General features: G+C 41.1%; 1 protein-coding gene and 1 pseudogene across 1 annotated transcript in view; one reads left to right on the top strand and one right to left on the bottom strand.

Annotated features, from left to right (window-relative positions):
* Tdrd12 (tudor domain containing 12) overlaps positions 1–16,260 on the top strand; it is a 69,052-nt gene that overhangs the window by 9,585 nt on the left and 43,207 nt on the right. The window contains exons 3-6 of the mRNA XM_026789914.1: positions 1,919–2,055; positions 3,911–4,030; positions 12,355–12,410; positions 13,538–13,623. Coding sequence (XP_026645715.1) covers positions 1,919–2,055; positions 3,911–4,030; positions 12,355–12,410; positions 13,538–13,623 — 399 coding nt within the window. The remainder of the gene's footprint in view (positions 1–1,918; positions 2,056–3,910; positions 4,031–12,354; positions 12,411–13,537; positions 13,624–16,260) is intronic.
* LOC106144374 lies at positions 8,643–8,843 on the bottom strand (annotated as a pseudogene).

Genomic DNA, 16,260 nt, shown 5'->3' on the forward strand with positions numbered 1-16,260 from the left:
CGGCTAAGAATGATTCTTATTCTTAAAAATTTTCATCTTGACGATTGGTGCCAGTTACCATCCCCTTTGCTACTGAGTCTTCTCTATATTTACTTAACTTTATTTTTGTGCTGGGGATGAACCCAGAGCTCCATGCATGCCTCTGAACTTCACCCCCAGCTCCTTTGTACTTTACAGTACCATTTTGATCTCTGTGGCTTCTTAGTGCTTTCCCTTCTTTCTTAAAAAGCAAATGTGTCTATTAGATGTCCCTTGATCCAGGAGCATCGGTTCTGCTTCCCCCAGAAGGGACGTGCTTCTGTTAAAGCTGCATCTCTGCATGTGGGCTGACAGAAGTTAGGGCGGCAGCCAGCAGACAAGAGTACAGCTTGTGTATGGCTCAAGACCATGGTAATTTTACAGGATCCTGGGCATTTCACATACGTGAAATAGGAATAGGAGCCCAACTCCAGGCTGCCTCATGTGTTTCTCTAGAAGAGGCGTGAAGAAGGCGTGTTTTTATAGGGAGGTTGTCACCACCATAAAGGTGTGTGTTTTGGATAGCAGGGATTGAAGCTGGGTTTCTGCATATAGATATATTACTGAGCTACAACCTGCTCATTATTTGTGGTCAGTGTTATTCTTGATAGATTGCTGTAGAATAATAGTTTCAAAATCCCCTGGCTGTGGGAGTTAACTGTGCCTTTGATTTTGACATTCAATAGAAGTGCCCTTCATTCTTTGTCAGAATTTCTCTCCAGCCACTGATGTTTGAACTGTATAAAGTTCTTGTGGAATGGCTGTACTGTTTTCAAACTTCAGTTTGCAGGGTGGCTTTGTGAAAGCCTGTGGTTAGCACATGGTTTGTCTGGCTGTGGGCTGCCAGTCAAGTAGCCTGTGGCCTGGTGGGAACCTGTGGTCTATTAAGGATGATAGGGGCTGTCACTCTATCACAGTGATTCCTTTAAGAGCAACTGCAGGCATTCAGAAAGTAGTTTTTGAAGACTCAGTATATGGTAGGCAACGTACATTGACCAAACAAACACCAGAAGACAAAGTTCATATGGTCGTAGATCTAGGGACTATTTATGCCAGACAAAAACCAGACATTACAGTGTGTGAGGCCACGAGGAAAAGGAACCTGGGGTTGAAGTTTCCGAGAGCCATTTGTAGGCTTTCTTCTCTGACTGAAGAAGAAAGAACAATGCATTTTAACCTGCATGTTGTACAGACAGCCTGGTCAATGAGCTACCCTGCTAAGACCCCAGTGGAGAGCTGAGTTACTGCAGAGTTTAACTTACAAGTTAGGTCTAGGAATTCTTGGCAACAATAATAAGCTAACATCATGACAATATACTATAATAAAAACCCACTCTAGGGCTATTTTTAGGTGATATGAAGGGTGTTTGAACCAAGTGCTTCAGTCCTATGACAGGATGACTTCTAAGTGATTAAGAGGCCAGTACTGTGACACACACCTTTGATCCCAGCACTCGGGAAGCAGAGGCAGGCAGATCTGTGAGTTAGAGGCCAGCATGGTCTACAGAGGGAGTTCCAAGATAGGCTCCAAAACTACAGAGAAACCCTGTCTCAACCCCCCTTCCCCAAAAAAGAGAGAGACCGGTACTGTTGACATAGTATGTTCTGGGCAAGTGAGCACTTCATGTTCTAGGCTCAATGGCGCAAGATGATATAAAATTTCCTTATGGTACTTGGTGCAGAGGATAATTAAAATTATGAATTGTTTACTTCTGGAACTTTCATTATCAGACCACAGTTAACAGTGAGCCACAGAAACTTATGAAAAGGAAGTACTGTAGTAAGAAAACATTTTCTGAATTCTTTGTTGACAGATGGAGACCCTGCAGCTCTCTCCTGTAATGCTCTGAGGGACTTTTTGATGTCTCATTTGTGACTGAGATTTGCTTTCGTTTTGCAGGTGTGTGTGGTATACTGTCAGGAGCTGAAGTGCTGGTGCAGGGCTGTGATTAAGTCAATCGTCTCTTCCGCAGACCATTACCTGGCAGAGTGTTTCCTTGTGGATTTTGCCAAGTGCATTCCAGTAAAATCCAAAAAGTACATATGTGTTAATCTTGCCTCATCTACCTTAAGGAGACAGATAGCAGTCTTAAAGGAAAATGTCAGCAAAGAAAATACATTGAATTCTTTTTTAAAAGAATTTTAAAGATGTGTTTCAATTATGAGTACATGTGTGTTGTGTATATCTGTGTGTGTGCACCAGAAAACCATTGAATCCTTGGAGCTGGAGTTCTGGGCAGTTGTGAGCCGCCTAATGTGCGTGACAGAACCAAATTCAGGACCTCTGCCATAGCAGCATATGCTCCTAACTGCTAAGCTATCTCTCCATCAAAGTCAGTGTCAGTTTTTAAAGGAAGGAGAAACTTGGAAGCACAGGTGGTCAGAATGGGGCTCTTAGGAGGCTTCTGTTCTGAAAGCATAAGGCAAGCCTTTGTCTCTGCATCTCTTGGTGCCTCTGCCAACTCCTATCTAGTCTGTTCCCTTAGCTTGCTCATGGACACAGGAGCTCTTAGAGGGAGAGAGATGACTCAAGAATGAAGCTGCCAAGAGGTAAAAACTTTTTGTCTCATAGAAGAGAAGGATGTTGACCAATGTAAGGGTACACAGGGCAGAGTATGCATGCATACATTTGCGGTTAGCCTGCATAACACAGGGAGGGCATGACCATCTCTTAGGGTACGGCACAGGAGCCAAAGATCTACTGGGCAGGCTGCTCCAAGTCTGGGACCGATTGTTATGGTTTACTGAAACTAATAGGCCAGTTTTGTATTTGTGCCAACCTTTCCAGTTTCCATCCCAGAGTAAAGGTGGTCAGTTAAGTAAATATAAGGGCCCTCTTCCCATGAATAAGCCACTTAACAAAGGAGGCTAGATTTACATCAGTGGCATGCGACAAATGGAACATGAGGGTTTACAGAGCACAGGAAGAAAGCAGCTTTACAACTTCCATGGTTTTGTTTGGTTTTTATTTAGGACAAGAGAATTACATGATGAAGGAGCCATGTCATTCAGTAAAGCCACCATTTTCTCATCTCCCTAGATAACAAGCCCGTGTGTGTCTGTGAAGGGAATGGATGGTGAGGCAGAAAGAGAGTCAGTTAATATTTGAAATGTCCTAGGGTGATGTGACTGGTAGTTTGTCTGAAGAAAAATGGAGTAAAGATACTGAACTTACAACTATCAAATCCCAGTCCTCCAGCTCTAGTGGCATCAATGTCTGTTTGCAGAAACTTTTGTGTGATTCTGAGATAGTGTGTGTGTAGGGTTGATAGTTAAGCCACAGTACACACAGGGAGGCTAGAGAACTGCTCCCAGGAGTCAGTGCTCTCCTTCCCTTCTGAGACCATGTGGGTGTCTCAGGCTTGGCGGCAGGTGTGTTGGCCCTCTGAGGTATCCCACTTGCCTTAATTGGTATTTTAAAATCTGAAATAGCCAGGCATGGTGACGGTGACACGTGCCTGTAATCCTAGCCCTTGGATATGGAAGCAGGCCTGTCTGAACTATGTGAGACCTTGCATAAAAGAATAAAAATAAAATTTTATGTAAAGTTCTTCCCAGGTTCAGTTGTTGTTCAGTATTTCTCACCAGTTGTAGCCTCACTGGACATATTTTTTTTTTTTGCCTAAACTCCTGTGCCATGGAATTTTAATAACAAGATTATTTATGTATAATATTTCGACATATTAAAAACTCCTGCTCCTTAGGGAACAGCTTAAGGCCCTTTGGTCAAGTGTCTCTAAGGATTGTTGTAACTATATAAGAAAAAGGAAGAATTGTTTCCTATATAAAGTATATTATGTAAGTATGCACTAAATGAATTATGTGTTTATTCATTTATAATTTATAATTATGTAAATAATTATAATAGAATTATTTGTATTTTACTTTTAAGCATCCGAGTCGCAGTAGAATCCTTTATGCAGCTTCCTTATAGAGCAAAAAAGTTCAGACTTTATTGTACTAAGCCTGTGACATTGCACATTGACTTCTGTGAGGACAGCGCTGAGATTATGTAAGTACAGCTTCTTTTTGACCACTTAAAATGTTGACCCCCTTTAGTCCTGTGTGTGTCCACCATTTGTTATGAAGAACACAATCAGAGAAGGTAAAGTCTAGTTAACTAAAAATTAATTCCATAGCTGGGCAGTGATGGTGCATGCCTTTAATCCCAGCACTCAGGAAGCAGAGGCAGGCGTATCTCTGAGTTTGAGGCCAGTCTGGTCTACAGAGCAAGTTCCAGGACAGACCCCAAAGCTACACAGAAAAACCCTATCTTTAAAAAACAAAAACAAAAACAAACCAAACAAATTGATTCCATCTGCATGCAGGTTTGAGCCAATAGCTCTGCAATGTATGGTGTGTGGCATTGTGAAGTCACTGTTTGCCTCCAGATTAAATCTTAACTAAAACGATCTGACATAAGACAGGCTTATTGAATAAGGGGATAGGATCTGATGTCTTGGGTATCTTAAAAATAAAAGACAATAGCCTGCCACAAAAAATAATTGAAACTTGAATTTTTTACACTTTCCTTCCATGTATACAGCATGGGAAATGAGATGAGAAGGCAATGAAACATCATGAAAGAACGAACCCGTGCTGATTTCAGGGTGTTTGAGTATAAGGATGATAGCAGTTTCTTTATTTTATATTTAAACAAATTGACAGCAATTTTACAGAGCACTTTGGTTGTTTCGGGGATGAGTAAAAGTAGCTGTTCTAGTGCAGTTTTTGTATGTGGCAGCTCTCCAGTCACCTTCCTCTTTCTTTTATTTTGAGTGGATTTGGATACCACTTAGCTTCATTTGCCAACAAGATGAGTTATAAGTTGCTTTATCTCTATGAATTTTTTTCTAAAATTAAAACAGGGAAATTAGGACGCTGTGATAATGAAAGGAAATATAATAAGCCAGGTGTGGTGGCATATTCCTGTAATCCACATTCTCAAGGCTGATGCAAGAGGACTGCTTGTTGACTTGGTGATACTGTAAGATTTGATCTTAAAAACAAGCAGAAACAATACAAAACATAAGAGAATTCACTGTAAGTTCTGGTAACTGCAGTAGTGAAAATGAGTATTTTCTGTTTTTATCATTTTTTTATTATGAGAAATCTATAATGAGACCTTATTACCAAATTAAACCAAACTGCTTTGAAAATGACCGAGCCTCCTTGAATGGTATTTTTCCCACTTTTACTGAAAATAGATATTTTCTTTCTCACATAATACATCCCAATTAGATGTATTCAGTTCTTCCCCTCATCCCCTCCTATCCAGATTGTAGCGAGAATTCTATTTGGTCTTAATAATAAAAACCCTGAGTCAGATATTAGGGGGTAAATGCTGAAAGATCAGAGAAGCAGAGTAGCCAGCCCCTAGTTTTTACCCCTACTGAATCCTTAGACCAAATGGGTGATCCCTTTCCTAGGAATCCTTAGACTGAATGCAGGGGATCCGGTCTCCACTTCTCTAGTGCTGGGATTAAAGTTGTGTGCCTCCCAAGTGCTGGGACCAAAGGTATGAGAATGACCCAAGGCTGTTTAATCTTCACTGGAATCCTGTGGAAATGTTAGATTTAAGGAGATTTAAGGAAGTGATAGTCTCATATGGCATGCATTCACCTTTTGTAAAGCAGGTGTTAAACTGCTTGATGTTGTTCACGTTGGTTATAGAAGGAACAAGTAGGACATGGTTTACAATTTTCTTGGTTTGTTGCCAAGTGATGGAAAAATCATTTTTTTTTGTTTTTTTTGTTTTTTGTTTTTCGAGACAGGGTTTCTCTGTGGTTTTTGGAGCCTGTCCTGGAACTAGCTCTTGTAGACCAGGCTGGTCTCAAACTCACAGAGATCCGCCTGCCTATGCCTCCCGAGTGCTGGGATTAAAGGCGTGCGCCACCACCGCCCGGCTGAAAAATCATTTTTTTAACCTTTGTTATTGACATGGTGTTTTTAATGAAATTTTGGGGACTGCAGAGCACTTCCTATTAATAACTGATTAATTTCATCATTACCTTTATTAGAGGGCCTGGCAGAACCTTATGGGATCTAATGTGATACACACACACACACACACACACACACACACACACACATACATATATGGGATCTGATGTGTGATATATATGTAATGATTCCTATTTCCAATTATTTATTCCTTAGCTCTGGAACAGGAATTTCAAAGCACCACACCTGAAGTGGGTGGTGGGCCAAGTGGGCGGGCTGTAGACCATTGGGTTGTCCCAAATGTTGATGCCAATTGTAGGCAGAAGTATGTAAATCCATGAGAGCCCGAATAAAAGACTATCTATCGAGGTTGATTTTGGGGTTAAGCTCATTAAACCTCTCAGTGTCCAGAGCAGGATGTCTCGGCCAGGGAGAGGAATCTGCCGTGTAGAACAAGTTGGCTGACTCAAGCACGTTCCTCCTGCAAGTTTCTTTATTTCTTGGGGGAAGAAGAAAGAAAAGGCCATTCTTACAAGGCTTTCAGTTTGTAGATATACAGGCAAGTTAGCAATTCCATACATGGTAACAGTAATATCAAGCATGCATTTCAGAGTCCCAAAAGCAGGTGAAGGAGTCCTCTTACATCTCAGAGGGGCAGGCATGGCTGTAAAGCTCCACGCAAGATATCGGGAGGATTAATTAAGGATGGGACTTTAAACCACTACAGATTTCTAAGTTTTCCTGCACTTAAGTGTAGCTAAAGTTTATGATTAATTGTAGAAAAATGCAGCAGCACTGCCATACTTTGTGAGCATTTCTCTTTTCTTCCCTGATGGCTGGTAATCCAGTAGGGTAGCCACAGCAACCTGTTTTGACTCCAGCAGGGTGCCTGCCAGTACCCACATTAGAATTTTTCTCTCTGAGGCTGGTTTCTGCGACTCAGGCCCCTTTCCTGTGTCTCTAGGGGTAAAGGTATAAACAGTTAATTTCCTGGGCTATAGTCTTATGTTAACTGAAACCAAGGTGAAGGGTAAATACAGAGTATTTTTTTTTGCCAACAAATTATAACAGGATTTATTACTCAAATTGTCCCCTTTTCCTTCCATTCTTAAGCAATACATTTACAACTTAAAAAGATAATATTTTACTGATGTAATATTCAACTCATCTTGTTTGAGCATCAGTGAGATGGCTCAGTGTGAAATGTCTGTGGTGTGCACACTGGAACCTCTCCATGGTCACCATATGAAGATGGCCAAAAGAAGATTCCAAAAACTTGTCTTCCAGTCTCCACATATCTGCCATGACCTACAAACCAAGAATCACCTTACAGACACATACAAAAGAATTTTTTAAAATAAAACTCATTGCTGCTCTATTAGCTGGAATCAACGTATAATATGTTTAGAAGGCAGTACTTCAAGATGAAATGACAAATGGAAAAGTCATGGAGACAGGAACAAGAAAATAGAACAGTAAATAATATATACATATCTATAGCACATCAAGCTATGTTATGAGATATAGAGTTGATTGCTGAATATTCTATTTTATTACATATCAACCAAAGAAAATCATGCTTTGAATATGCATATGAGGTATTTACTGTTTCTCAGATTCTCTAGTATTAAGTCTTTTCACATTAATGTCATTAAAACATGCTATATCATAACAACATAAATGACACAAATTCACATCCATAAACTTTTACAGCTGGATTAGATATTTAATGTAATTGAAGAGCAGTGTGAAATCTCACAGGGTTCCATCATTATTTAAATTTGTAGGGCCTTCCTTCATATGAATTTGCAGGTGCAAACAAAGTAAAGGACTCTATACTCTACGGACAAATTGCTGATATTGGCAGCATTTCTTCTCCATAATCAATACTCATGTAACTTAATAATGTATGTTCACTGAAGATGTTGCCAAATTCTTTATAGTTAGAATCTTTTCAGTGTTTTGCACTTCCTCAAAGACTACTGTAATATGAAAAGGCTGTAACCAATTGTGCACTAAAAGCTTATTCTTGTAGAAAAACTACCATAAAATAAAAAAAAAATACCACACTGAATATAAGGTGTCTGTATAGTATATTTTCTCATGAATTTGAAGACTTCTGTTACATGCAAAGGGTTTTCAACATTAGTTACATTCATAGGGTTTCTTTCCTCTGTGTTCCTTTATATTTTTGAAGACTACTGTGAAAGGCATTACTACACTGATTTCATTCACAGGATTTCTCTCTGCTATGTGTTCTTTTATGACTTAGAGGACTACTTTGATATATAAAGGCTTTATCACATTGATTGCATTGATAATTTTTCTCTCCCATATGTGTTCTTTTATGACTTAGAGGACTACTTTGATATATAAAGGCTTTATCACATTGATTGCATTGATAATTTTTCTCTCCCATATGTGTTCTTTTATTTATTTGGAGAAGATGCTGATATTAAAAGGCTTTACCACACTGATTCCATTTAAACGGTTTCTTTCCAGTGTGTGTTCTTTACCTTTGATGACAGGATTGTGTAAAATCTTCACCATACCAACTATATTCATAAGTTTCCTCTCCAGTGTGCGCTTCCATATATTCGCAGTCGACTGTGATATCTAGTGGGTTCATCATCTTGGATATTTTTACAGGGCTTCTCTTCCATGTGAATTCTCTCATGCCTCTAAAGAGGACTTCCACATCTTCTAGAACTTTGAGAATACTCTTCAATATCATGACCTTCCCAATTGTAGTCAATTTCAGTGAGGTTCCTGATGGTCTGCAGCATCTCATTGTTGTAGAGATTCTTCTGCGAAGGGTCCAGCAAAGCCCACTCCTCTGGAGTGAAGTTCACATGCACATCATCATAGGTCACTGCATTCATGGCCTAGCAGTCTTCCTTGTTTGACAGCTGCGCATAACTCACCATGCCCAAGCTGCACACCTCAACCACGCTCTCCCAATATGGAGCCCAAGATGTAGCAAACAGGGCAAAATACAGAGTATTAATAGCTTGTTAGGTTAGAGCAAAGGCTGGTAGATTATACCTTCCTGAGGCTGCTACTAGAGAATTCAGGGCCACCCAGACCTGTTTATCAGTAGGAGCAAACATGCTGTCTCTCTGCTCAGTGCCTCCTGTTTGGAGCTCCTTTATTGTCAGTAAGTCCTGTCAATAAAGATAGTTGTGGGGGACATGTTTTATGCAGATTTGTTATGAGAACAAAGGTTTGAGTGGATGCTTCCACACCAAGGCTTCATGGTGTGGGGAAGGTATCCAGGAAAAGTCAGGTTTATACACTGCTGGAATACTATAGAAGGGAGAAACGTCATGACCTCACAAGACTTCCACAGAATTGACAGTGACATCCAAAAGACAGGTGTTCCCCCAGCTCTGCAAAGCAGGTTCTCCACAAGATCATGTTTCTGTGGATTTGTCTAATAGATCTGTTAGCTGTACATTTATTGTATAATACTCTTGGGCTCAGCACAGATATCAAAGAATTATTAGGAAACACAAAGAACAGTGTAGAGAGCCGCTGAGATCTTCCCTTCTGCTTTGGGGCAAATCTACAACCACCACAGGAGTGAGCAAGAGCTGCCCCCCCCCTTTTTTTAAAGGCAAGAAGCTCTGCCTCTGTTGGCCAGATAGCCCAAGGTCATGGGTGGGGTGAATCCCCACTACCTTGCCTCTTAGGACCGCCTTCATTGTGTTCCATAAGTTTGAGTTATTCAATTCTAGGAAGCACTTCATTTCTTTCTTGACCCATTTTTAATTCAGTAGTTAGTTGTTTGTTTTCTATGAGTTTCCGAGCTTTCTGTTTCTGTTGTTGATGTCCAGATTTAATTTGTGTAGGATGTGAGGTATTTTTTCAGTTTTCAGCTGAGACTTTGTGTCCAACTATGTGGTCAGTTTTAGAGAAACCATGAGGTACTTAGAAGAAGGTATATTCTTTTGTGTTTGGGTGAAATGTTCTGTAAATATCTGTTAAGTCCATTTGGTTTATAACTTCAGTTAGCTCCTGTTACTTTAGTTTCTGCCTGGATGACTTGTCTGTTGGTGAGTGAGGGACTGAAGTCACCCACTATCACTATGTGAGGATCATTATGACTTTAGATGTGGTTCTGTTTCTTTTACAAATTTGGGTGCCCTTGTGTTTGGTGCATAGCTGTTAAGAATTGTGATGTGCTTTTGGAATATTTTACTTTCTCCATTTATTGTGAATGAAAGTTTGCTGGATATAGAAGTCTTGCTTGGCATCTGTGGTCTCTTAGAGTCTGTAGCACATCTGTCCAGGCCATTCTTGCTTTTAGAGTTTCCATTGAGAAATTGAGTATAATTCCAAGAGTTCTACATTTATATCATTTATATGTTGCTTGGTCTTTTTCCCCTGCAGCTTTTAATCTTTCTTCGTTGTGTACATTTAGTGTTTTGATTATGTATCAAGGGGACTTCATTTTCTGGTCCAGTCCATATGCTTCTTGTACACATCTCCTTTAGGTTAGGGAAATTTTATTTTGTGTTGAAAGTATTTTCTGGGCCTATGTCATAGATTTCTTCTCCTTCCTCTATTCTATTCTATTCTATTCTATTCTATTCTATCTATTTATTTATTTATTTTGCAAGTCAGGGTTTGCCTGTGTAGTCCTGGCTGTCTTGGAATTCACTCTGTAGACTGGCTTTGAACTCACAAGAGATCATCCTACTGTCTCTGCCTTCCAAGTGCTGGGCTTAAAGGTGTGTACCACCACTGCCTGGCCTATTCCTATTATTATTTTGTTGTTTTTTTTTTTCAAGACAGGGTTTTCTGTGTAACAATTCTGACTGTCCTGGAACTCAGTTTATAGACCAGGCTGGCCTCAAACTCAGAGATCCACCTGCCTCTGCCTCCTGAGTGCTGGGATTAAAGATATGCACCATCACCACCCAGCTAGTCTAGTGTTTGTGGTGTGTGTGTGCGCGCACAGTTTTGTTTTCTGTAAATGGAGATAATTTCCAAAAAAGATGGAGAGTGGTCAAGAAAAGATAGCTGACCTTGACCTGACCTTCCACACATACCGTAGGTTAGGATCCATGAAGGGGGTATCTTGGCAAGTTGGGGATAAGTTTTCCTAGGCTGACTGGTCACTCCTCCTCAAGACTGGGGCTTCTCTGTAAGAGAGGGGAGAAGAGCAGGGAATAGAAAATAGAGAAAACCAGTGAGAAGTAGGAGTGGGAAAGGTGGTAGTGGCATAGTTAAGGGATGGTGTGAGAGAGAGAGAGAGAGAGAGAGAGAGAGAGAGAGAGAGAGAGAGAGAGAGAGAGAGAGAGAGAGCGCGAGCGCACGCATGCTGGAGGGAGTTTAGGTGGGGGAGAGGTGAGAAGGGCTAGGATGGTGAACTTTGGTTTTTTGTTTGGATTTTGGTTTTTTTGTTTTTCAAGACAGGGTTTCTCTGTGTAACAGCCCTAGCTATCCTGGAACTAGCTGTTGTAGCCCAGGCTGGTCTCGAACTCACAGAGATCCACCTACATCTGCCTCCTCAGTGCTGGGATTAAAGGCGTGCGCCTCCACCTGGCTGGATGGTGAACTCTGAAATGTGTGACAGGTACTTGTTAGTGAGGGAGCCTTGGGGCTAGCAGGAGCTCTGATATGCTAATAGCACCACAAGTTGCCAGAAGTGAGGGAAATGACTCCTTTTGGTAGGGGATAACCAGCATCACAAGTTCCTAAGGAATGCTAGCTTTTATCTAACCACCAGAAATCCTCCTACAGTCCAGGTTGGGCCCATTTTTGGATATTTGATTTGGACTGCCTTTTGGAGTTTGGGAAATTGGAGTTTTCTCTGGACCTAACAGGAATGAGCTTTTTTTGTTCTTTCTAAGCCCCCCTTTGTTCGTCTTTTGCAGTGCCTATATCTTTTTCTCCAGCATTCTTTGTGAAGTATACTAAAGATGTAGACTGAGCAAGCTGGTGGAGATGAAAACCAACTGGGGCCAGGGTACTAGCGCCTCGGAGTGAGGGCCACCCAGAGAGTGTAGCTGACTTTTCCAGGGCTGACTGGGGTTGGTTGGTCAGTGTGTGGTGCCATTCTCTATGGCAGCCAGTGATGGGTGGTGCACACTTGGCTCTCACCAAAGAACTTGGACTGTGTTTGGGGAAATGGGTTTGTTGCAGGTAACTTGGGACAGTGGTGTAATAGGAGGTGCCATACATTGGAATAGGGGGAGTGTCATCTCAGCAGAGCTGTGAAGATGGCATTGTCATACATATCTGGAGTCTATACCCTGAAGCAGAACTGGCATAAGCTCCTTGTATGCTTGATAGTGTGGGAAACACCCATCATCCAGCTAATAAATGGCAGTGGTATATTAGCATAGGCTTTTTACTTAATGAAATCACACCTGTTTGCTGTTCCAGACCTGCCACAAAATGGGACAGTGCAGCCATCCAGTACTTTCAGAACATTCTAAGAGGTAAGGCCAAGGGTGTTTACACACTGCTTTGAGTTGATACATGTGTTGCCAGATGTCTGAGATCCACATGCATGGATGTGGCCCTCTTCATGGTGCTCCTGAAGTTACTTGGAGCACCTTCCATGCCAGACATCACATTGATTATGCCCCTGTAATTTTACAGGTGGATTTGGATGTCAGTAATTGTCAGTTGAAATTAAAGCAAAAACGAAAACAAACTGGCTGGTTGTGTAGAGGACCCCTCCCAAAGTAACAGTCTCTGCCTCTCAAGAGTGCTTCTAAATGTGAGGGCATACAAAGTGAATGTGTATATATTTTCTTGATCCAGCAGTTATGAAAAGCCCGGCTTCTTTCACTGAGCAAGGGATAAGTGTACTTTTGTTTAACGATTATTGTTGCTAACTTAAGGCATGTTTGTCGACGTCTGCTGACTTTTACAGATCTGTCAGCAAAACCTGGAATTTGAAGACCTTAATGCTATAAACACCTTTACTTCAGTTTCAGTGTACATTTTATACACGAATGTAGCAAAGAAACCAGTAACCCAAGGAAGCTTTCTGCTCAGAAAAACATAATCAGAAAAGCATGCAGATAATCTCCAGTGAACACATACTGAATTTTAACAGAGCAGCCCTTTTCCCAGAACTTCCTCAGCACAGACCAATTTAAACACAGTTGCCTGGCACATACCATAGATTGTATCTGGGAAAGCACAAAAGCAAGCTGAAAGCCATATCCAGATTTAGGGTACACTGACCAGATGGGGTTCTATAGCTATGTTCTAACATCCAACAAAATGTCTTATAAATTGAATGTGAATGTTTGTCTCGGAACAGTTCAGGGAACAGATGCACCTGAGGTAAAAGGCTCTGCCCCTTTCCCTGGTGCCTCTTCCAGTTCCCCAAGGCATTGTCCACCATGGGTCAGTCTTTTGACTGTGCTCTGATACTGTTTATGTTGTAATATCTGTCCTAACTCACGTCAGCCTGTGCTGCACCTACCTTTTAGGACTGTTCAGAAGTCTACGTGCCTGTGAAAAGCATGTTACTGGTTACCTAATGAGGCTGTGCTTGCCTTAAAAAATACTTAATGTCAGCTCACTTGTATGTCCATTTATTGCCATTTAGAAACTACCCAAGTGGAAGCAAAACTTTGTGCTGTGGAAGAAGATACCTTTGAGGTTTACCTTTATGCAACAATAAAAAATGAAAAAGTAAGTGAAAAATTTGGGGAGGACAGGGTTGCTTTCTGATTTTAGTTTTTTGAGATAGTCATATATAACCCAGGCTAGCCTTGAACTCTTAAACTTTCATTGTTGCTGAGGATGATCTTAATTTTTTGTTATTTTAACCATTGGAATTGGACAAAACAAACAGAAGGGAAAGAGCCCAAGAAAAGGCACATGAAACAGACTCACTTGTTCCCACGCTCAGGAATTCCAAAAACCTTAAACTAGAAGTAATAATATATATGCAAAGGACCTGGTACAGACCTATGCAGGCCCTGTGCATGCTGCCTTAGCTCGTGAGTTTTGCTTATGTTGATTTAGAGGGCCTTGTTTTCTTGGTGCCTTCCATCCCCTCTGGCTCCTTATACTCTTTCTGCCTTCTTTCCTCAGGGTGACCTGAGGGGAGAGGTTTGTTAGTTGCCCATTTAGGGCAGAGTGTTCCCAGGTCTATCCTCACTCTTCTGCAGAGTAGCTAGCCTGAGTCAGTGTATTCGTTTCCTCTCCAGCAGGAGGAAGCTTCTCAGATGGTGGTTGAGCAAGGCACTGACCTATGTGTAAAGCAGAATATCATTAGAGTCGTTTTGTTGCAATTTTTTAAAAGAACACTAGCATTTGGTTTTACCTAGATCCTTAGGCTATCTAGTATCAGGTTTTTGGTCACCCAAGCACTGGATGACTTTATACTCTCAATTTTGCCTCTACCCCCAAGTGCTGGGTATTACAGGCATGGGGCCATCATAGCTGGCAAGATTTGTATTTTGAAAATGTTTATCCTTATTTAAAACTTTACTTTAAATAGCACAGTGGGAGTTGTTTTAACCTTTGAAGGTCTATCTTAGAATAGAAACTGGTAGGACTATTCCTTCAGTCATTCATCCTATGTCTTTCTATATGCACTAGTGAGAGACAGACAGACACCTGGGGGCCATGCAGGGGCTAATACTCATCTACCTTTCAGCTGCATTCCTAGCCTCTTCTGATATTAAAAACATTGACCTAAAGCCTGGTAGTGGTGGCATATGCTTTTAACCCCAGCGCTCTGCAAACAGAGGCAGGGAGATCTGAGTTCAAGGCCTGCCTGGTCTACAGAGTAAATTCCAAGACAGTCAGGGTTATACAGAGTAACCCTGTGTTGGAAAAAGCAAACAAACAAAATTGACCTAATCATTTTTTTAGACAGCATTTTTAGTTCTTTATTTAGCGTGTGTGTTCATTGTGCTTGTTCATGAATATGTATATGGAGGCCAGAAGTCAGTGTTGTTTTACATTGCTTTGCAGCCTGTTTGTTCAAAACAGGGTTTCACTATATCCTGGCTGTTCTGGAACTCACTATGTAGATTAGACTGGTCTTGAATTTACAGAGACCTGTTGCCTGCCTCTGCCTCCAGAGTGCTGGAATTAAAGGCGTGTGCTGCCACATCCAGCTGAAATTGTTTCTTCAGTGTCTTATAGTTTTCATTATGGAGGTCTTTCATCTCCCTTGTTAGGGTTTCTCCTCGGTTTTTGTTTACTAATGTGAATGAGACTCCCCTCTATTTCTTGGTGAGCTTGTTTTAAATACATAAAAATGTTACTTGTTTATTAGTTGGTTTTTGTGTGTGTATGGTGTGCATGTTTGGATGTACAAGCATACCTGTGTACAGGTCCATGTGTGTATCCATGTGATACTGTCTTTTGTCGCTCTCCACTCGGTGAGGTGGGGTCTTACACTGAGTCCTTGGTTCATTCATTCTGGAGAGTCTAGCAGCCAGGTTAGCTTGAGGATCTCTGCTGGGGTCACAAGTGGCTGCCATGCCTGCCTAGCTTCCACTTGGATTCTAGGACTCTGACCTCTGGTTCTTAAGCTCGTATGGTAAACATCTTATTCACTGAGCTCACCCCCAGCACCTGCCCAAAGTATGAGATTCAAAAGTTTTTTGGTGGAATCGTTTAAGGTTTTTTTTAAGTATAGAATCATTCCATCTGAAAATAGGGATAATTTTCCTATTTCTATCTTTTATTTTTGGCCTGTCTGCATCTTTTTTTCTCTTGTTTAATTGCTGTGTCAGAGATTCTAGGTCTGTACTGAACAGAGATTCTAGGTCTACCACCTTTTTTTTGCATTTGAGACAAGGTCTCATTTTATAGCCCTGGATGACTGGAAACTCCTAAAGATCTGCCTGCCTTTGACTCCTAAGTGCTGGAATTGAAGGTGTGAGCCACTCCATCCAGCCTTTCCTTATTTATTTATTTATTTATTTATTTATTTATTTATTTATTTATTTATTTATTTATTTTTGAGACAGAGTTTCTCTGTAGCTTTGGAGCCTGTCCTGGAACTAGCTCTTGTAGACCAATCTGGCCTCAGACTAAGAGATCCGCCTGCCTCTGCCTCCCAAGTGCTGGGATTAAAGGCGTGCGGCACCACTGCCTGGCACCTTTCCTTATTCTTACACAACTATCTCTGAACTGTGAGAAACTTATTCTTCATTAGTCACAGTGCAGCTATTTTATCAATGCCAGTACCTGTCCCCAGGGATTACCGAGTTACTAATGGGCATTCCTGTGGGAAAGAAACTTGTCGGTACAGCCCGGATAGAGTTCTCGAGAGCTGCTCGGACTAGTCTCTGTCCTTCTCCTTCC

This window comes from Microtus ochrogaster, unplaced genomic scaffold, assembly GCF_000317375.1.
Source record: "Microtus ochrogaster isolate Prairie Vole_2 unplaced genomic scaffold, MicOch1.0 UNK32, whole genome shotgun sequence".
Taxonomy (NCBI): domain Eukaryota; kingdom Metazoa; phylum Chordata; class Mammalia; order Rodentia; family Cricetidae; genus Microtus; species Microtus ochrogaster.